This window comes from Anolis sagrei, chromosome 6 (genome assembly GCF_037176765.1).
Source record: "Anolis sagrei isolate rAnoSag1 chromosome 6, rAnoSag1.mat, whole genome shotgun sequence".
In the NCBI taxonomy this organism is placed as follows: Eukaryota; Metazoa; Chordata; class Lepidosauria; order Squamata; family Dactyloidae; genus Anolis; species Anolis sagrei.
This window is the reverse complement of record NC_090026.1, coordinates 81,356,718-81,379,364: the sequence shown is the minus strand read 5'-3', so window position 1 is coordinate 81,379,364 and position 22,647 is coordinate 81,356,718. Positions and strand designations below refer to the sequence as shown.

Sequence of the window (22,647 nt, the reverse complement as noted above, 5' to 3'; positions counted from 1 at the left end):
AACTTCAGACCAACCTAGTTTTGTTTTCCCTTGAGAATATCTCCCTCATTCCCACTATAATAAATGTTCATATATATGCATCCTGCACATGTCAAGAAATATTACCATGGAACATTTTGCATTTTGTTTGCTCATATATCTTGCCAGCAGGATGTGAATTGCATTATTGAATTTTAAATTTAATTAAACTTGTAATCTAGCCCTGGAATATTTTTCTAAAGTATGGCACTAAGCGTGATTGCCCACTTGGCCAGCATTGCAATTGTATTTTTACTCTCAGCTAACATCTCATGGCTAGGAAGCTCTGGTTACAGTAATAGCATGATGCTATTTTGTAGCCAAGAGAGTAGCGTATTCCCATTCTCCTCTTACTCCAGATGCAAGTTTAGCATAGAAGGCTATGAATTTTTCCCCCCTGGCTGATCACTCTACTGTGTTGTCACCAGTTCAGATTTATCAGATTCGTATGTCAAGTTCTCCCCCTACTGGTAAGGCTAGACACCAAAGCGAAAGCTACTTAAATGGAGGTTGCTGTGAGTTTTCTGGGCTATATGGCCATTTTCCAGAAGCATTATCTCCTGACGTTTCATCCACTTCTATGGCAGGAATCTTCAGTGGTTGTGAGGTTTCTTGGAATCTAGGCAAGTGGGGTTTATATAGCTATGGAATGTCCAGGGTGGAAGAAGAAGAACTTTATTTTTTTACACTGCCTCCATCTCCCCGAAGGGACTTGGGGCAGCTTACATGGCTTAAATAACTCTTGTCTGTTTGAGTGTGAATGTTGCAATTGATCACCTTGATTAGCATTAAACAGCCTTGCAGCTTCAAAGCTTGGCTGCTCCCTGCCTGGGGGAATTATTTGTTGGTATGTGGTTAGCTGGCTCCGATTGTTTATTGCCTGGAAATCCCATGTTTGAGTGTTGCTCTTTCTTTACTGTCCTGATTTTTAGCCAGATTTTGTTTCGTTTAATGGTTTCCTCCTTTCTATTGAAATTGTCCACATGCTTGTGGATTTCAGTGGCTTCTCTGTGTAGTCTGGCATGGTGGTTGCTAGAATGGTCCAGCATTTCTGTGTTCTCAATTAATTTGCTGTGTCCCAGTTGGTTCATCAAGTGCTCTGCTATGGCTGACTTCTCTGGTTGAATTAGTCTGCAGTGACTTCCATGTTCCTTGATTCGTATTTGGGCGCTGTGTTTGGTAGTCCCTATGTAGACTTATCCATAGCTCAACTCAGATTATGATGGTCTCTTTCACTGGACCACTATGTGCCGGGAATGTTTAGATTGTGTGTTCCTGCATGGCAAGGAGAAGGAATGGATGGCCCTTGTGGTCTCTTCTAACTCTATGGTTCTATGAACTAGGGAAAACTAGTTTGAAATCTTAGGCTTTAACTTGAGAAGAATATTTGCACTGGTCCCCTTTCTTCAGTATGAAAGCTGCAATATTTATTATTTCAAGGGCATGAGGCAAAGATAGTATCTCAGTTACCTATTCCATCTTACATAAAAGAACATAATAGACAATATGTGATCTTACACAAATGCTAGAATATATTTCCCACCAACTATAGCCATTTGTAAAGGATTGTGGGATATGTAGCATAACAAAACATGGGCAACATGTGATTTAACAAATATAACATAGGTCAATCCTACTTCTTTTGATTTTTTTCAGTGACAGGCATGCAACAGGTGTGTGATTTATTGAGCCTTTAATAAGTGTGTTAATTAGATTGGTTTTGGCTTGGTGCAAGGATTGGAGGTCTGGATTCACTCCACTCTGGGGCTCCCCAAGTGACTAGGCCTGCTTCTGTTTACACCTTATTTTACCATGGTTAACAGATTGAAATGCATTTGTTGATGGTAGTGAAAGGTTTAAACTAAACTGGTGTCTTGGCATTTTTGCCTTGAATTCCATTTACCACTGGGATATAGGCCCCCAAAATAGAGCTGAAACTGAATTTGATCTATTGTTGAAGGCTTTCATGGCCAGAATCACTAGGTCGCTGTAAGTTTTTTGAGCTGTATGGCCGTGTTCCAGAAGCATTCTCTCCTAATGTTTCACCTGCATCTATGGCAGGCACCCTCAGAGGTTGTGTGGAATGCGGCCATACAGCCCGAAAAACAGCAACCTATTGAATTTGATCCTTGGTCCCCAGCCACTGTTTAGTGGGTTACACTATATGGCTTTTCATGATTCATCTTCACCAAAATTATAATATTAAGCAGCCGCACCATGTTGAAAACACGACTTTATTTCTTAAAAACAGCAATGACATCTCATCAGAAGTACGTCAAAATACTGACATAGGACAACTGAATTTTCAGATTATTGATATCCAGCAACAAAATAGGTACCTCCACGTTTAGGGATTTGTCTGAAGGAATCTCTGTGCTTTCAGTTTCCACTGGATTCAAAGGTGCTCTATCATTTGTAGTACAACAATTTATTCCTTTCCAGTATCAGAAATTTCACCAAGCTAGTCATATATTTGAAACACAAAATACACATACATTTCAACAAGGTAACAGCTACATATCTTGCTGACATTCAAGGCAATATAGCCTGATTGTGTTTGTACATGAAATAAAGTACACTAATACATCTCCGCTTCAGACCTTTTGATTAGGAATACAGATTCATGGAGGAAAACAAGCTTGTCATAATTTCTTATCAAACAAGTTTTCAGTTCACACCCCATGCTAGTGAAATCATAAGCGATAACCAATGTTCTTACACTAGAGCTTTAAAGCTGGCAGCCCCACATTTCTGCTGCCTGCAGAATTCTGGGAAATGTAGTTTGGGAAGAGAGGCCCTGCCCTAAACTACATTTCCCAGAATTATGCAGGTGGCAGAAATGCAGGGTTGCCTGGTTTAAAGCCCTGGTGTGATCATGTGGAACATTTCTGTGCATCTCATTTAAGGTGGCTAACCGTCATCCTCCGAGAGTTTCAGGTTTATAACTCACATCAGACTTGATCTCTGGCTTTACTTTAAAGTATCATGGGAATGTGAACATCTACAGAGCCACAGGCCACACATCCTTAAGTCAGCTGTCTTCCTGTAGATCAGTTGTTCTCAACCTGTGGGCCCCTAGATGTTTTGGCCTTAAACTCACAGAAATCCTAACAGCTGGTAAACTGGCTGGGATTTCTGGGAGTTGTAGGCCAAAGCACCTGGAAATCCACAGGTTGAGAACCACTGCTGTAGGTGATGAGAATATAAACACAAGATGTTCATTTTAAGAATTCAAACCATGTCACATAAAATGGTAACTTCAGTCCAGTTTGGTTCCTCCCTAGATCTCCTTGTCATACTGTGAAGGCTTGAATGCATCTAGCAAGATACCTGCAAAAAATTGTATATGTACAGCTGACAGTAAGACTAATCTCCATAAGAAGACGGGAAGCTACATATATAAGACTTTCCCATTCCGTCCAATAACACACATTTCCATGTGGACATAATCTAAACGTTAGTTAAAGTAAAGAGGGGTGCACCTAAAGCTAGGCCACGAGTTAGTTTTGGATCAATTTTTTGGCTCGCCATCCCCTAGGGACCTATGTATGTGGGGTGTTTGTAAGCAAAGAGCAGGGCCGTTCTTCCCTAAAGGACTTGAGATATGGAGCATAGGAAACATTTCCCTAGCTCTCCTTGTCATACTGTGTAGGCTTGAGTGCATCTAGCAAGATACCTGCAAAAGCATTGCACATCAGCTCCTTAGTTTAAAAAAAGGAACACTCACAAACTGTATGAAGAATATATAATTTAGTCTATTTTTTGTCTATCTGAAAAAAAAATGTAGAAAGTGCAAGGTCTAGTGGTTAACAGTTTTCAATAAACATTTATAAAATTTACTCAAGTGAGCTGTACAGCAATTTTGCAAAATAAATATTGTCTTTCATTAGAATCCATTTTATGTACAAATCTGTAAATAAAACATTTGTCACACAAAATATAGCTTTAGAGATATTCACTCTCTTGCTTTTACATTGCAACATTCTCTGTGCCATAGATTAGCTTCAATTTGAAGAATGCTTCTTCAAGCACAATTCCTTATATATTACAATTCACCCTGTTTAGGTAGTTTACAAGTCTATATCTAATTCATTATTTTAAAAATATATAAAATATACGTATTCTGTGCTCATGTTTTGGATAACTTGTTCTCTAACAGGACCTTTCACTTATATATCCTGATGCAGATACATACAGAAACCATTTAGCCTTTTGCTGAGACTGTGCATCTTTAAAAGACACTTGTTTGTAGCTTTATCAACAGCCACTTAAAACCATGACGATATCTTGTTTACTTGTAATACTGACATGGAAATTAGCATCTTGGGAATTTAATCAAGTTCCAAGGAAAGTTCCATTTTCTCTTACACAAAACAAACAACTTATCTGTTCACTGGGTGTGCCGCCCACTCTTCCAGTTCCAAGGGATACAGAGGTCTCCATCTTGCAGCACTGAATAGAAGTGGGATATGCAGAGGTGCATGCCTCGCAGGTATGGCAGTAACTCCTCTTCCAGCAGTCTGTTGCAGGAATGGATCATCTGCACACTGGAAACACTGGGCTCCTTATATAGTCGTTGGAGGCAGAATTTATCCACAGCAGCCTCTACCAGCTGCTTTTCTAGCTTCATTAACCTGAAAGAGTAAACACCCCCATCCCACATGGACATCACATGGGGTTTTAAATTTTCAAGAAAACCCCCTCCTTTCTGCTACAAAATTATTTGCTAGCTGCTTTCCACACTGAGTTGAAAATAATCTGTTAAACAGGTGAAAGGCTGTCTATCCACTTGAATATTGGGTGGAGGAACAGAAGTAGTCAAATCGTTTGTAGCAGGTTTCCCCCCTTTCAGATCAATCTCATCTCCTACCCATACTCTTTAGGCCATTCTCCATCCAATTCTCTAATCATATGCAACTTGAGACAGAGGAAAGTATAATCACATGCGAACAAATGGCAAACACTGATACCAAGGGAAACTAACTCTCCAACTTTCTCTTGTGTTTCATTCAGGTCAGATTGTGCATGTGTATGTGCACAACTTTGGTTATAGAAAATGACATGTGGTCCTAGTCCATTTTTGCTGCCACTAGGTGCCCTTTCTTGATTGGAGAAATAATAATAATAATAATAATAATAATAATAATAATAATAATAATAATAAAAAACAAGCCAGCAAAAACACAGATTCCCCGACTCCTTCTATGAAATACGATAGATTTTATTTCTTATGTTTGTAGGGAAACAAAGAGTATTTATTATCCTCTATCAACACAAAGTAACTTAGGAAAAACTATGAGACCCTTTAAAATACCTAGATTATAATCATTGCATCATAGAGTTGGAAGAGACCTCATGGGTCATCCAGTCCAATCCCCCTTTAAGCCCTCTCTAATATATAGCGAGTGCTCAAATATTCTGAAGATGCCAAATCCTTTCTGATTTTGCAAAATAAGCAGGTTCAGGTTTATTTAGTACTTGCATGGAGGGAGGGGGGGGGGAATAATATTAGGTGTTTTAGGTTACACTTCAGAGCAAGGCAATGGCAGACTATCTCTGAGTATTCCTTGCCTTGAAAATGCCATGAAAATTCACGGGACTGCTACAAATCCATAGACAACTTGAACACACATACATACATACATTCCCTACCTCCAATTTAAAATGCAGAAACACACATTAATTTGATTACTTTGACATTTTAAAATGAACTGGATCATATTTTATTGTATTTATTACTTTTTATTTTAAGGGTGTCTGTCATATTTCGGTGAATATAAATGTTTTGTTTTGGGTTTTGTTTGTTTTTTCCCTCTTCTAAAAGCTGGATTACAGGCCTTTTCTAGTTTGGCTGTGTATGTGTATGAATCTGCCTAAAGCAGATTCCAGGGTAGGGAAGTTGGCTTTTGGACTGTGCCCAAGCTTGGCTTGGAATATATAAAATAGGTGAGATGCTCTTCCAGATCGTAAAAGCTGTTCAACAGTGGAACTCGCTGCCTCAGAGTGTGATTGGGACTCTTTATATGGAGACTTTTAAATAGATGCTAAATGGCCATCTGTCAGGGGTGCTTTATTGTGCTTTTCCTGCAATGCAAGGGCTGGATTACATGACCCATGCTTCACTGAATTAAAACACGCTGTGACACCTTACTCTTTCTAATCTTTTAGCTGATGTTCACTTTTTATTCATACTAAGCAGAGTAGTTCTTTCCACAGCTGCCTTCTTGGAAACCTGCAACATATTTTACTTACTCTTCCTTTTTTTTCATCTTCTCTCTTGCTTGTTGTGCATTGGTGATGATAAACCACTGAAGGGCACTGAAATCGCAGGCTGTCGGGATGATGAAATGGCCTAATTCGTGCAGACTCGGTGCGTACCTGTCACTGCAATAAAAGTGAATTAAAGATAGAATGAACTGATCAACCTGTACTTCTTTTCTGAAATGATTTTGCTTAGTGTAGTGATCCTCAATTAGGCATTTTAGCCTGAAGGGGAAACAAGTGTGGGATGCCCCTAAAGATCATTTGCTGGGGAAGAATAGATCTTAGAAAGATGTAAAAATGTAGCACAAGTTTCAAGCAGATATCAAAATGATGGACTTGCACCCCACAAGCGCACAGTGAACAGTTCCTTAATGAGCTACAAGCATTACATCAAACTGAATGCATACATTTAAAGTAATCTGCTCATTTTGACTTGGCATAACCACCAGGCACTTTTTGTGTTTGCTAACTAAACCTTTTTGTCCTGTGCATGCCAGAGTGAAAGAGGTTTATCTCAATATCGTGGAACCACCAGAACAGATAGAAAAACAAAACATGGTATTCTTGCTGCTTGTTCTAAAACTCATTTTGTCCAGAAGAAGAAAAATTACAGTCTTTTATTGCTAAGCACTGGAGCAGGAAGCCGTGTGTCTGTTCCAAAGGTCAGTTTAAAACTGCTGAGTATATCTCGTCCTGACAAGAAATACTATAGAACGAGTGAACAAATTACACAGTAAGCATGAGAAACCTGCACCTTAATTGTAATTGACAACTTCCCCATCTACTTCCTTGACTTTCTAGCCATTACTGTATTAAGAGGTAAGGAGGACAACTGCCTATTTACACACAAGAAACAATGACCGTGATTCATTAGTTTTGCAGAGCATGCATTTCTCAGTGCTCCAATTGTAGCCAAGGAAATCTAATTTCTTAATTTCTCCTTTGCTCATGCTGTAAATATTTGTTAAACAAATGTTTTCCAATACTGTACTTAGTAGCTGGGATTTCTGGGAGTTGTAGGCCAAAACACCTGGGGACCCACAGGCTGAGAACCACTGGTCTAACCTGTGTTTCAAAAAGAATTGGAAGTATTCAACAAACCACGTAAGAATACTATGGCAAGGATCGCATCCTCTCCCACATTATGTGAGTGGAAAATTTCTTCATGCATAAGCATATGTGTTAAATGACAGATCCTTCTACCAGCAGCTCCTCACAGCTTAAGGGGCGACACTCTGGAGGGCAACCATCTTGAACTGAGTGTATTTGTAGGGGCTATGACTAGAAAAAGACAATTGAAATACCTTTTGCGGCATCAAAACAATGCCCCCAGTTCTTGGCCAAAATAATGCTTCAAAAAACGAACCGTCCAAGAAATAAAGTGTTTTTGGTAACACACCTTTCTAAAATAATTTGCAATCCACGCAAACTGTGAGGGTGAAATGGAAGCCTGCTGTTACGCATTCGGTTATAAAAACTATCAAGAATGGAGTAATACTCTTCCAGTGTCAGCGTCGGCTGCAGTTCTTCAACGTATGTTATTTGTACGCCGCCTAAAAGATGGCTTATACGGTCCTCCAGAAGCAGCACTTTTTTTTGAAGTGCCGAGTAACTTGGCAGCCTTTCAAAAATCTGCAAAAAACAAAAACAAATCCTTTAAAATTCAACTTTAACAAAGAGTGGGGCTTGTTTTATTATTTTGTTATAATAGTGATGGGGCCTTTGTTAATTGTGAGATTTGTGAACTAGAAAAAAAGTCATCAAAAGGAAAAGTGTGGCTACATACTAACATCTAAAGGGAATAGATTCATACGAGATACAATTATTTATTTATTATTCATTTATTTACGACATTTCTGCCCCACCTTTCTCCAGGATGTTGAAAGAGGGCTGAAGAAATATTGACTTTCAGCAGCAGCAGCACAGAATAAAGCCAAAGTTGGCCAAGAATGGGTTTCTACTCTTGCTGATCCCAATGTAGTTGTGAGCTTATATATGACAGGGAAGGTAAACAGCTGCCTCCAAAATAGCTTACTGAGCATGTGTAATGAGTAAAACAGAGAAAAGGGGAAGGCAGATATGCTTTCCTCCTGAACTAGACTGACATATTGAAAAAAGCATTTGCGGGTTTCACTTTTACAGGTTTGATTAATATGTTATCTCTAGGGAACTCTAGGTCCTCCAGTGTGGCTTATGGTTAACATCCACTAGAAGCTGATTACAGAGTTGCCTTAGAACAGAGGTGTTAAACCCATTTTCATTGAAGGCCACCATCAGCTTTATGGTTGCCTTCAAAGGACCATTGAATTTATAGATGGCATTTTTTTTACATAGTGGTCAATGCTCTTTGGTTTTTACCCAGATGGTATTGAATAACAACTCTCATCGCTTTTGATTATCTGTCATACAGACTGGGGATAATAGAAATTGCAACCCAACGGCACTTATGGTTCTGAGGTTGTGGGATGCTTAAAGGTCATTCTGAAATCAGTCATCATATCCACAAGCCTTGTATCAAAATTCAGTTCCTACTATCCTGACTAAACAGAATAAACAGCAGCCTTCCAAATATGACTGTATCACAACTCTCATCAGCTCTAGTTATGAGGTCTAATGACTACAGGAGTTGTAGTCCAGCATTTAGATATTGACCATGAAGATGTATGGAAGGCTAGAGATTCCTAGAGAGCTGTTTGCTCAGGTAAAAAACAAACAAACAAACAAACATCTTTTTAATTTGTGGTTTCTTTACTTTCACAGGGGTTCTCTGTTTCTAACACAAATGAATGTGGATGAATAACTCTAAAAGCACTGTCACCAAAATGTAAACCATATAAAAAGTGGGGGCTGGTGAAACAAAAAATGAATTTATCTTAGGATGCATTTTGGAAGATTTAAAGTGGTTTTTAGTAGATTCAAAAATGTATCTGTTTACTCAACAAAGCTTACTTGACTTGTTTATTTCATTTCACTTGCGCACACTGCTAGTTTTGAATAATGAATTTGCTGAAACATGTTAAACTACTCCTCCTTTCTGAGAATCTGTCTCTACTGTCTCCATTAAAGTTTATACTGAAGAAGTATAAACTTTATTAAAGTTTATACTGAAGAAGTAAAACTCAGGAACACATTTGCTTCATTAACTGTAGATGTACTACAAAAGCTCTAATGAATGAACAAGGCTAATATTTTAATTGGATTGGTTGTTTAATATTTTGTAAATTTTATGCCACATACTCCTTAAGCTGTTTGTTCTACTTATATTTTAAACAGGTTTGAATCCCATTTTGAAAGAGAAGTTTGTATAAATCAGATATATAAAATATTTAAAAATATACAAATTATTAATATGGTATTAATTCCTACATATAATGTAGTCTTAACATTTAAACTTTACAGGTATAGATAGGCAACACCATAAACAGCACTGTACACTGTGCGTGTTATTTTATCTTTAATGTAGTGATTATGCATAAAGTATAAATGATATGAATTTGAAAACGAGGTCATACCTGTAATTAACTAAATGTCTGATGCATATACCTCATTAACAATGGACATGTGATCATGAGCCCACTATGTGACAATATTTCTCAGTGCATTGCAGTCTTCACCACTGTTAAAAATACACTGGAATCAAAATTTAACCAGACCTTTAACTTTAACCATGGGCTGAAACTAGTAACATACTAAAAACTGGAGCCTTAATCAATCACAATACTGGTTAAAGTGACACTAACATATCAATATAGGAAGAAGGAATGAGATGAGAGGCTCAATGTAATACAGGGATATCAGAATTTTAGTGTAATTAATAATAATAACAACTACATTTACATATATAACCAAAATCTAGCCTAACTTGATCTGGAATGAGAGGTTTAGAAATTTAGGTACAGGGTGGTACTACGAATCTACTTGCTAATACCAGACTGACATTGCAGAGCAGTACTTAAGGAACTAGGTTTCCAGTTTGGAGACAAGTTCAAGCATCTTGTAGGGATTACATTTAGCACACTCCCCAAAAATACGCTAGATATTACAAGAAAAATCCAATTCCGTTACCAGTTCTTACTTTGGTCCAGTGATGGTGAACATCCATAGTTCCCAGCATAACATGGCCAGTTGCACTCATACCAGAGCGATCTGTAAAAATTACTGTGCGTCCTATTGGAAAGGAAAAATGTGTTTCAGTCACTACAAACAACAGGATGGTTGTTATTCTGGAGCAAGGACATTTCATAATAAAATGAGTTAGTCTAGGGAAGTCCAGATATCGATTGTGCACCCTCTGCTGGTGATTCAGGCTCTCAATGTCAACATCCTGCTTATACTACATCTATATCTATATATGAATATGAATCTATCCTCATCAAAATTATGTCGAGCAGGTGCTATCAGCCATCAGAAGCATCAGAATAGGAAGAAGAGAATTTTGCCAAAGGCTTGTTGGATTTGTACTGTATTTAGGCTTTTAAAGTTCGGATATTAAATCTCTATTTGTGCCCTGCAAAGAAAGCTGGAACTTTACACCATTATAACTAAGCTCCACTCATTAAGTCTCATGCAGAACTTGAAAAACACACTTTTTGGCTGTAGCTCTCAGAATTAGCAATACTGGCTCAAGGACTTTGGCCAGTGCAATCCAAAGTTGCTGTGTTCAAAAGCTCTGTATTTTTGTATCAATTTCTGTGAAGAGCAGCACAACTTACTGTTATTAAATGAAATTCAAACAAAATAATAAATATGTACCCTATATACTCATGTATAAGTCTAGAAATTTTAGTAAAAAAAATCAACCACTGAAAAATTGGGTGGATGTGAGTTTTGTACGTTAACTCATAGAAAAGGAACATTCTCCTTTTCTGAGTGGCAAAAGTTCCAGGAAAATCTAAAAATAGCACAAATCTCTTGATTATCTCTACCCTGATGCCACATGCCCTTTTTGAATGTCTGGGGGAGAATATGGAAACACTGACCACCCAAAGCGATACTGGTGCATTAGTCTCTCCATAGAATTACCCTTGACTAATCCATGAGTCGTATCAAAATCCATTATTTTCATCCTAAAACTTGCCCTCGACTTATACATGAGATTGACTTATACATGAGTATATATGGTACCTTTTGCATTCCTTGGTGCTTCTGGGCTCTGTTGAACTAACCGACTTAAACTGTGTAGTTGACTACACCGATGAGCAATGCCCCAACTCCTCTGCCATCTACAAATAACAGGGAACAGGGCAAAATGTACAGAATTTGAGTTCATTAGGTAACTTTACATTTCCTTGTCTAGCACCATAATTACTACACAGAGCAAAGGACAGAGTTAAACCTTTTTTTAAAAAATCCTGCCCTAGGCCAAATGCTTTCTCCCCAACCCCAAATAGCTGGAATACTGCAAGAGAGAAGAAACATCCCACTGCTTTTTTTCATGGGCAGTGGTGAGGGATGAGCCTAACCTAAAGGAAACAAATTGCTTTTTTTCTTTCCAACAGAGAGTCACATGCTGGCCACATTTGCCCACTATTGCACTATACTGGCCAATTCTTCTTTAAGCAAGAAAGGGTTTCTTTCAATGTACTGAAAAATATGAAAAAATATAGCAATATTCCAGTGTCTACAACTTTGCTATTTCATTCAGAAAACCACTGAACGTGTTTAACTTCAGGTTTAGTAATCTTCACAACGGGCTCTGCTTCTAAAATCTGTACTGTGCTTACACCATTTTAGTGATTTAAATGTTTTCAAGTGGACTCACAATTGGTATATTTGTTATGCTCCTTTAAATTGCTTTTCTGAGTCAAATGTTAGAATTGTCTTGCTTTTCAGTTTGTAATTGGTTGTTTTAACTTTTTTATTTTTGGAGTATTTTTATTTGGAAACTAGTAGAATTATACTAAATTAGTTCTTTTGGGATTAACCCTATCTCCTTTACAACTGTGCATGTAGAGGAAATTTGTAGAAAAATAAAATAATACCAAAGGGTGATTATTGTTTTAGGAGATTTCCAGGGGTCTGTTTTTATCTGCTTAATGATGTTTTTATCTTCTCTTTTTTCATGGTCCTGTGCTGTTTTTATTTTATTTAAAAAAATGTCTTCTATACCTGATGTTTTTGTATATATATTTTTTTGCATTCTTTTGCATACATATTATTGAATCAAATTAAGCTTTATTTTTATATTAAGAAACAAACTGATATATCTTCTAGACCTCAGTTATTTGGAGCAGCTGGCTAGGATATGTATTCTTATTCTTCTAGTGCTATAAACATTATAGAGTGAGGAAAATGCCACAATGGAGCCACTAAAACACATACACAAGAATTTTTGAATAAGGCACTTGAGAGGCTCTCATTAAATAATGCAAATCCACTGAAAGAAAATTTTGTTATTTTCAATGACAGCAAAAATGGAACATACATTATTTGCTTAACTCCTGCTAGTTCCAGAAGTACTGCTCTGTTCACCTTGAGTCTTACATTTTAAAAATGCTTTTCACCCAATTAATTTCTTACCTAATATCAGAGAGCTGTAGCTGACAACAGAGTTCATCTTTCAAGCGGTCTAGTTCTTCCCTGCGTGGTAAGCTATCCTTCAGCTTCTTTTCTGCACTCTTTTCATTATTATCTAACCAGGAACTGGAAACATAAAAGACAACAATGATCGCTGAGACATTTTAAAACTAGCAGTATAATTGAACAACAAGATGGAATTGTTTAAAGGTTGCCACAAAAGTATTCTAATATGTTAAATATGGTGTGTGAGCCAAAAACAATTTGGTTCCTTCTGGGACTGCAAAAATATTTAGTAAAAATGAAACCTATGACAAAATGCTGCAGGCTTTTGTTTCAGCTAGCTAGCCATGTTATCTTTTAGGATACTCAATTACACTTCCTATGTAAGTCAGCCAACGTTATGTTTAAACTAAGCATACTGTTTGCATTGGAATCTTCAACTCTTTTAGGTTCCTCCTATTCCATCTTTTCAGTGCTCTGCTGACACTGGGACTCCATCAGTTCTCTTCAATTCTCTCTTCTCCTGAATAATGGAGGCTACCATAGTTCAAGAATTCCCAGGTATTATTGAACATGCTTGGCTCGTTCTATTTTGGAAGAGAGTGAGAGTGGTAATTCAAGTACCAGGATTATTCTAAATAAAAATCTTCATACAATAGAAGGTTTCATACACTGAGGTACTTCACACATTAGTGAATTATCAGAGCTAAAATGCTACCTGCATTACTTGAACAGGTGGAAGCAGAAATGTGAAAACCTGGGAGGCATTCCATAGTTCAGGCACTGGACTCCAGCTGCCCACCATCCTAATAAAGACCTATCTCTTTTGGCATTCTATTATATTGTATTTTAATTTTTGTACCATATGTTTGAATGTATGTATTTTATTGTATGTTTTCTGTTGATGTGTTTTGATTTGTGTTTTGATCCCGAGCCATGAGGAGAGGCGGGTAATAAATAAAATTGTTGCTGTTGTTGTTGTGATTAATTTCTTTAGAATACTTCTGGAACTGGAATATGTATAAATTCAGAGGAATAAAGATGTCAAGTGGATGAAAGACCAAATAACCACATTTTAAAATTTTTCAAAAATGACAGGTACTATGTGGAAGTAGGTTGATTCCTCTTTAGAGCTGCTTTTATATACCATACTATTTTCTCTTGTTTTAAGCTTTGGGACAAGATAATAATAATAACAACAACATTAACAACTTCATTTTTATACCCTGCCTCCATCTCCTGAAGGCACTTGGGGTGGCTTACACATGGGACAAAATGTCCACATAACATCAAAGCAAAAAAACATCAAAGCAAAAAAAAATTGAATTAAAACAAAAATATGATTAAAATAAAACATAGCAAAACATAACAGTCAGATAAAACACAATTAAAACATAGGAGTATAAAAACAGCAGCCTTAAAACTCACTCAGACAATACAAAACAAAAAACCAATAGCTGAATTACTAAGGTTGGCATGATCAGGCTATAGAAGGACCAGGTATGGGATAGCAGAAAACAGTGTAGTATAGGGCCAGGGTATTGGAAAATCAAGAGGACAGAAGTGAGCTTATGTGAGTTCAAAAAGGCTTCAAGAAAAAATATTTCCCAGGAAGGATGAAATGATTTATGAATGTCTGGTCTAAGCTACAAGCTCCCACCTTCTCTGATTCTACTGATTATGGTGTGAGATATGATCAAGTAAAAGTGTTTTTTTTCCTCTGGTTGGATTATATAAGAACCCAAAAGTAAAGTCTAAAATACATTTAAGTCTCTTTCAATATTTACAATGGATAAACCAGATTTAGGTGATACTGAGATTCTATTGCTTCCATCAATAGTTGAATCAATGATGAAAGCAAAGATAGCAGCAAAAGGTAAAAGAATCAACATCGGCAATAGCAGCAGCAGGATGCATTGTCTTCAGGCTATTTGAGGGAAAGGGCATAGGGTAAGGCAGTGTGGGGGTGACTTGGATAATTATCTATTGCATGGGACAGGTCACGCCCTCCATATGGCTTTGGTTTTGTGGACCCCACCCACCCCGGAAATAAGATGGCAGCAGCTGCTGTGGCTGCTATTGTTAATATTAAGAACAATAATAATAATAATTTATTGACACCCTGTTTTTCCTCAGGATTGGGTCAGAAAGTGGCTCATAATTTATACTCACAAAGGTTAGATGTGAAAATATCATTAAACTCAACATAGTTATTAAAACAAGTTAAACACAATACATTTAAAAATAAAAAGCTGCTACAAACAATTAAATGGAAACAGTGGGCCATTATTTAATTTTTTTCTGACTGAGGAGTAAGTAACTTGAAACCAGTAGCTTTCTTCTCCTGATGCTGCTGAATGTGGAAGGATTAGAATAGGGAAAAGAACACCTTCATAACATATTAGTCATGAAATGTTTGTTGATGGAGGCGATTAAATTAAGTGATTAATAGCACAAAATATCTGGAGGAGATCACAGTGCCTCCATCCTTTCCTGAACGAGGACAGTATGATGCTCAGTATACCATAGGTCTAGTGAAACCGCCTTATACCCCATAGTCCAATACCTTAAAGTAGTTTCCATCCTCTGGGCCTGCTCCAGTTCTTCCTCAGGATCTTTGAATCCAGTAAAAGAATAATAGGTCTTGTCCCATTTAATTGGCCTTGGAAATGGTTTTTGTGTTCCCGGGTTAGACGGAGTATTCACACTCAAGCTTTGTAAGTGCTCGGTAGATAGGCTGCAGGAATTCAGGATGTTTATCACTGTGCTTAGCAGGTCTCTGGTACGTAGAGTGAAACTGACTGCTCGAAACCCTATAAAATACAACCCAAAAAAGCAATATTTAGCAAAAAGAACTCACATTGCTTCTATTCTTTCTTACAAAGAATCCTCCTCCTTCTCAGCTTCTGTTAATCATAATGTGGTAGTGTTATCACGGGTGGAATTAACAGTAGTCCTGGAATTAACAAATGTAAGCATCTATCTACCAAAAAACAGGACCTGGAAAGTTACTTTTTTGAAAAATAAGCCATTGCATAACTTGTTACAAATTGCCGACTGGTATCCATTAAACTAAGTATTATGCAGTTTTTTTTAGATTATAGCATGGCAAAATGAAAAAGAAAAAAACCTGAAAAGTATAACTCTTAATAGGTTAACATGACCCCATTGTTTGATGCCTAAAAATTTCATGATTTTTTTATAACTATGAATTCTAAGACTCACAAACAATTGAAGGCTCATACTGCATTTAGTTTTGTAAGATCCACAAAACAACCAGAAATACCTGTACTGCTAAATGATTCCTGGACATTTGAAAGGTTTTGTTCTCTCTCTCGTACATAAAAAGTGAGCTGAATTGGCTTAAAAGACCTGAAACCAGGTTTCTGGAGATTCTCCAAATACCCATTTAATCTTTTCAAAGAATTTTCATTGATCTCCTGAAAAAAAACAAAAAAACAAGTTATTCACTTCTGAACACTACATATGTTAAAGCAAACACTACACAGATCATCAGCTTTTCATAGAATCATAGTTCGAAGAGACCACACAGGCCACCTAGTCCAACTCCCTGCCATGCAAATATATACAACATTTTGACACAGGAAAACCTGAGTTAGAGTGGGAATAGGGGAATATTACTTCTTAGACACCCACTGAGCCATGGAGTTCCCTGGATACCCTTGGAACTATCGCTCTACTCAAACTTACCGCAGAAAACTAATGGGAGGATAGATTAAGCAGATTAAGAAGAATTTGAGATTGCCACGTGAGACTGAGATATATAATCTCAAATTTTCTGGAAGTTGGATTTAAAATGTAGGAAACAAATGTAATCATTTATCTGTGACCCATGCTGAATAATGATAACATTTAAGGAAGCATTTTAATCAAATTAACTGGACATACCAATGATTTTGTTACTTTTATGAAAAAAAGTTACTTTGACTTTGCTGCCTTTGCTGAACTCAGGGAACGAAAATCAGAAGTGGGAGCAACAGCAATAAGCTACCAGCCTCAAGAGACTGCAGCCGGTCACACAAAAAGAGCAGCATGCAAAAAGAGCAGAGGCCAACCAACAAGTCCGAAGATTAGCTTGACAAGCAAAGGTTCCTGAATCGGCTGCAATGTGAACTAAAGGAACTGAGGGGTTTCGGTGGCAACCAGGCCATATATAGTATCGGGATGGTGGGTGGGATTATCGCCAAAACTTTTGTGCCTAGTGATTTTAGAAGATTCCAAACAGTGTTCGCTGCGTGCACGAGAATACCCAATTCTCTGATTCAATTGTGTGATTCACAGAGACTATGAAGAATAAATATATTTACCCTTTCTCTGGGATGCTGGCCAAAAAAATCTGGATGCACTGCAAAATAAAATGGTCTCAGAGCATTGACAGCATCAGCCCCCGATAAAGCTCTCGCCTGGACAGCCTGCTGCAATGGTAATGTCTTGAAACACAGCCTTTAAAAATGTAAGTAAAAGTATTACTAATCCAATAGATTACAAAATTCATCCTAAATAAATAATACTATTATTACATTTATATTTATATTCCTCTTTCTTTCTCTTAAAAGTGATTCAATGTGGCTAACAATGCTAAAAACAATACACTGTAAAATTTAAAAGCTACAAAATATAAATACTAAAACAGAATTCAACATGAAGCTATTAAAATAGTGAAAACCATTAAAACCTATTAAAATATACAAAACATTACACAGCAATCTTTTCCACAAACCTACTTTATAACATGTATGGGGAAAATAGTTATAAAATTAGACTGGACTATGCATTAACAGGTAGTTAGGAGGATAATTCACAGGTCTGCATTACCAGAAAATACAGAATTAAATAAGCATTTGTTTATGATGGCTGCCAAGGATCTCTTATTTATTTATTTATTTATTTATTATTTACTTCATTTGTATACCGCTATTCTCAGCCCTTAGGTGACTCAAAGCGGTTAACAAAGTAGTAGCAACAATTCAAAGCTAACATCAAACAAAGTATTTAAAAACAATTAACACAATAGCAGACTATTCCTCCAGTTCCAACCCTATTTTAGAAAAGGATGCAGCCAGAACAACAACAGTACTCATAATAAAGCAGGTCCAAATTATACACGGGCTGCCCCAAGAATTCTCCTTTTAGATGGAGCATTTTCAAATATTTGAAAAGGGAACTTCCACAATATTATTTTCCTTTTGTATACATCTTTGCTTCTTCATCACAGTGAGGTATGTGCAATGTCTCTTTGCAATTTAAATATTACCTCTTAGAATATTAGCTGGTGATTTTTTATTTTTGTAGTTGTTTCTCACTTCTTTGGTGCTTTGTTATTTTAAAGTGAGAGAATAACATTCTAAACAAAAATTATGGTTGATACAAAAACAAAAAGGGAATAGGTGTATAAAATATGCACATTGCCCAGGGATTACCTATTAAAGCTGGATGATTGAGTGGCACCAGACTGGGGTAGTCTGCTCTATAATTTTTTATAGAGTGCAAAGGACACTGAAGCATATTTAGGCAAAAATACAGGAATAGGTCTGAAGCTACCAACGTTGTTGTGGTTGTTCTGTGAATTTTTTTTTCATACAAGAGCAGAGATCTTCTAATACATGTTTAGATAAACTATAATACACCATACAGGCAGTCAAATTGGTAATTTTAGTTTGATAATAAGATGGCAATACTATCTGTCCAGGCTTTGCCCCTAACAACCAAGTTAATACAGTTTCATCCCCCACAAGAAATATGTTGAATGTACCACTGACATTCGAATATGCTAAATATTGGAAGAAAAGCAAATGTTGATATTCTTTGTAGACCTGCTTAGACATGTAGCACAACAACACAGAGGGAAATTAATATTCCATGAAAGCATGTCTGGCTGGTTTCTAACTGAAAAAGTGACAAACTGATAATCTTTAACAAACCAGAGTTATAATCTCAAATGGAGGTCACTTTTAATCAATGTATTAATTAAAACTTGTCCCTTAAACTTTATAATGATAGGGATAGAGTTACCTTACCTCTTCACTGCCTCCCAATGACAAAACATTTCACCACTTAATCTTTATTCCAAATTACCTGCAAAATTCATAAAGGAAAGAAAAAGTGTCAATGCAATTGATTTTGTATTCTTTCCCCTCCAAAGAACATTTTGTAAAGTTGGCTTTGAGCCCATCTTTGAATCTCTTTCCCTGCCCTCCAACATTCCATTTTCTGTCCTTGAGTTCGGAGTAGAGCAACTGCTTTGGGAGACAGTGGTCGGGCATCCAGACAACGTGGCCAGTCCAGCGGAGTTGATGGCAGAGGACCATGGCTTCAATTCTGGTGGTCTTTGCTTCTTCCAGCACGCTGACATTTGTCCGTCTGTCTTCCCAAGAGATTTGCAGGATTTTCCGGAGGCAGCGCTGATGGAATTGTTCCAGGAGTTGCATGTGATGTCTGTAGACAGTCCACGTTTCGCAGGCATATAGCAGGGTTGGGAGGACAACAGCTTTATAAACAAACACCTTGGTATCCCGACGGAGGTCCCGGTCCTCAAACACTCTCTGCTTCATTCAGCCTCCCCCAACAATCTTAGCCTCCGAGATGGTTCACAGAGGGAGAACCATTTTGCATGCTGTTTCTATGTCCTAAATTGTGATGGGTTATGAATAACTAGCCGTCCCCTGCCATGCTTTGCTGTGACCCACATGGGGGTTCTGTGTGGGAGGTTTGGGCCAATTCTATCATTGGTGGGGTTCAGAATGTTCTGTGATTGCAGGTGAACTATAAATCCCAGCAACTACAACTCCCAAATGTCAGGATTCTATTTTCCCCAAACTCCACCAGTGTTCACATTTGGGCATATTGAGTCTTCATTTAGAGTTTGGTCCAGATCCATCATTGTTTGAGTCCACAGTGCTCTCTGGATATAGGTGAACTACAACTCCAAAACCAAAGGACACTGCCCACCAAACCCTTCCCGTATTTTCTGTTGGTCATGGGAGAACTGTGTGCCAAGTTTGGTTCAATTCCATCGTTGGTGGGGGTCAGAATGCTCTGTGATTGCAGGTGAACTATAAATCCCAGCAACTACAACTCCCAACTGTCAGGATTCTATTTCCCATAAACTCCACCAGTGTTCACATTTGGGCATATTGAGTATTTGTGTAGAGTTTGGTCCAGATCCATCATTACACAGTGATCTCTGGATGTAGGTGAACTACAATTCCAAAACCAAAGGGCACTACCCACCAAACCCTTCCTGTATTTTCTGTTGGTCATGGGAGAACTGTGTGCCAGGTTTGGTTCATTTCCCTCATTGGTGGAGTTCAGAATGCTCTTTGATGGTAGGTGAACTATAACTACAACTCCCACAGGACAAAATCAATACCCTCCTCCAATCCCACCAGTATTCAAACGTGGGCTTATTGGGTATTTGTGCCAAATGTGGTCCTAGTGAATGAAAATACATCCTGAATATCAGATATTTACATTACTATTCATAACAGCAGCAAAATGACAGTTATGAAGTAGCAATGAAACTAATTTTATGGTTGGGGGTCACCATAAGATGAGGAAGCATATTAAGGGGTCGTGACATTAGGAAGGTTGAAAACCACTGGTTTATAAGCGAAAGCCAGCACTTTGATTTGTGCCCAGTAGCAGATGGCGCAACAGAGAGTTGTATGCTCCTCGAGTGCCACTCCTGTTAGTAATCTGGCTGCCGTCTGTTGGACCATTTAAAGCTTCCAGACAGTCTTCAAAGGCAACCCCACATAGAGTGCGTTGCAGTAGTCTATACGGGATGTAACCAGAGCGTGGACTACCGTGGCCAAGTCAGATTTCCCAAGGTACTTTGATAGCAGACTGGCATGTTGTTTCTATGTACTAAAATGTAATGAGTTATGAATAATTAAAGTTACAGTTACATGTTTTTGGAGAACCTTTGTAAGACATACTGACTTGAGAGGAAGTTAAAATTTTTCACTTCCAGCGAAGAAATGGGGCTGTGAACAGTGTCTTGGCCAGTGGAGGAACCCTGGGATGTCCTTGGAGTTTTGTCAACCATATGGAGTTGAGAAAGAATGAAAGAGGACTGAGGCAAATCCCTGAAGACTCAAAGGATCTCACCTTCCCCACTGAAGCAGGCGAAGGGGAGAGAGGAGGGAAAAGGAAAGGATTTGAGGCTGTTAGGAATGGTGGGAGGTGAAGTCAAAAAACCTGGCGGGAGGGCCCAAGTTGGCCATGCCTGCTCCGGAGCCCCTACAGTTGTGAATCTCAGGAGGCCAAGCAGGCCTCTCCGAGACGCGGCTCCTGAGGCGGGAGGCCCTTCCTTCGCTCTTGAGGAAAACCGCCACCTGAGGGGCCTTCTCTCTCCAACTTGGCCTCAGCCTCAGCCAAGGCTCCGCTTGTTTAAGCCGCCCACATTTCCCACCCAAGCCCTCCGTTGCCTTCGCCTCAAGCCGCTCACCTTCCCCGCCTCCTTGCATCTCCCCCTGAGGAAGGAACGGCTCCGAAGGGCAGGCTGGCTCACTCTCTCCCTGACACTCTCGGCACCTGAGGCGGCGAAGGAGGACCGCGGTGGGCGGGGCCGGCGGCGTGACGTCACTGCCTGCCGAGCACGCCGAGTTAGACTGCTTGCGCATGCGCAAGATAAGTCTTCCTCGTGCCCTGCCTGTGGCGGCTCTTTCCATGGGGTTTGTCACGCAGGCCAATTGGACGACGTTTCCCTGATTTATCTCCAAGTTCCGATTCTAATCATGTGCTGATTCGGCATGCAAAATTAATTAAGGGAATGTATAAGAAAGTATAGACTTACTACAAAAGAGACAAAACTTCAGTTCTTTGAGTATACTAAAGCTATCAAATATTCGAGGGAGGAAACGTCTTTCTAGGCCTGATTTCTTGCAAAATCTGGGGCTCTTTTTAAGAATGTGAGCCTAGGAAATAATGTGTGGTTGATTTTAATGTTTAGATGATTTTAATTTTATGGTTTTTAATGTGTATGTTTTTTTTATTGTATGTAGGAGAGAAAGAGGGAGGAAAAGAAAACGGGAGGGTGGAAGGAAAGAACGAGGTAGAGAAGGAAGGAAGGAAGGAAGGAAGGAAGGAGAGAAGGAAAGAGGGAGTGAAGGAAGGGGGGAAAGAAGGAGAGAAAGGGAGGGAAGGAAAGACAAGGAAAAAGGATGGAAGCAAAATGAAGGAAGGAAAGAGGTAGAGAAGGAAGAAAGGAGAGAAAGGGGGAAGAAAAAGGGAGGAAGGAAAGAGGTAGAGAAGGAAGTAGAGATTATATTATTTACTGTATTCGTTTATTTGCTGTAAGCCACCCTGAGTTCCTTCAGGGAGAGGGGATGGGATGCAAATAAAGCTGGGTTGTTGTAGGTTTTTTCGGGCTATATGGCCATGCTCTGGAGGCATTCTCTCCTGACATTTCACCTCCATCTATGGCAAGCATCCTCAGAAGTAGTGAGGTCTGTTGGAACTAGGAAAAAATGGTTTATATATCTGTGGAATGACCAAGGTGGGTCAAAACCTACAACCCAGTGATTCCGGTCATGAAAGCCTTAGACAAATAAAGCTGTTTGCATTTTAAAATAACGTATATATCAATACAAAAGAGTATGCAAAGTACTGTATTTAAAGTTATTCACTACTTATATATGTTCCTTCCTCATTGTTAATTCCCTGCATCAGTTATGGTTGCTGCACTGCCTTCTTTTTTCACCTGATGAAGGCGATAACAGTTATGTGGCCTCAAATCTTTGACCCCTAGTATTATCAAGTACAAACAGAGAGGAAAGGGTCCATTCTTTTGTTAAAAGTTTAAGAATACCCTCTTCTCTGTAA

At 38.4% G+C, this 22,647-nt stretch overlaps 1 protein-coding gene across 1 annotated transcript; it reads right to left on the bottom strand.

Annotated features, from left to right (window-relative positions):
* Positions 1-2,233: 2,233 nt before the first annotated feature.
* On the bottom strand, positions 2,234-21,398 carry TCAIM (T cell activation inhibitor, mitochondrial). The gene is made up of 11 exons (XM_060781861.2): positions 21,272-21,398; positions 18,840-18,897; positions 17,130-17,265; positions 16,088-16,241; positions 15,368-15,614; positions 12,802-12,924; positions 11,407-11,504; positions 10,358-10,449; positions 7,682-7,914; positions 6,271-6,402; positions 2,234-4,652 (listed from the first exon to the last, which is right to left on the bottom strand). The coding sequence occupies exons 2-11, from the start codon at positions 18,866-18,868 to the stop codon at positions 4,409-4,411; spliced, it is 1,488 nt and encodes a 495-aa protein (XP_060637844.1). The 5' UTR covers positions 18,869-18,897; positions 21,272-21,398; the 3' UTR covers positions 2,234-4,408.
* Positions 21,399-22,647: the final 1,249 nt, after the last annotated feature.

Excerpts from the sequence above, each read along its gene's own strand:
- TCAIM (XM_060781861.2), bottom strand. The coding sequence starts at position 18,868 with ATGTTTTGTCATTGGGAGGCAGTGAAGAG. Across the intron at positions 17,266-18,839 it reads CATTGGGAGGCAGTGAAGAG|GCTGTGTTTCAAGACATTAC; the intron begins GTAAGGTAACTC and ends ACATTTTTAAAG. Across the intron at positions 10,450-11,406 it reads AGCACCAAGGAATGCAAAAG|GACGCACAGTAATTTTTACA; the intron begins GTACCATATATA and ends CCTTTCCAATAG.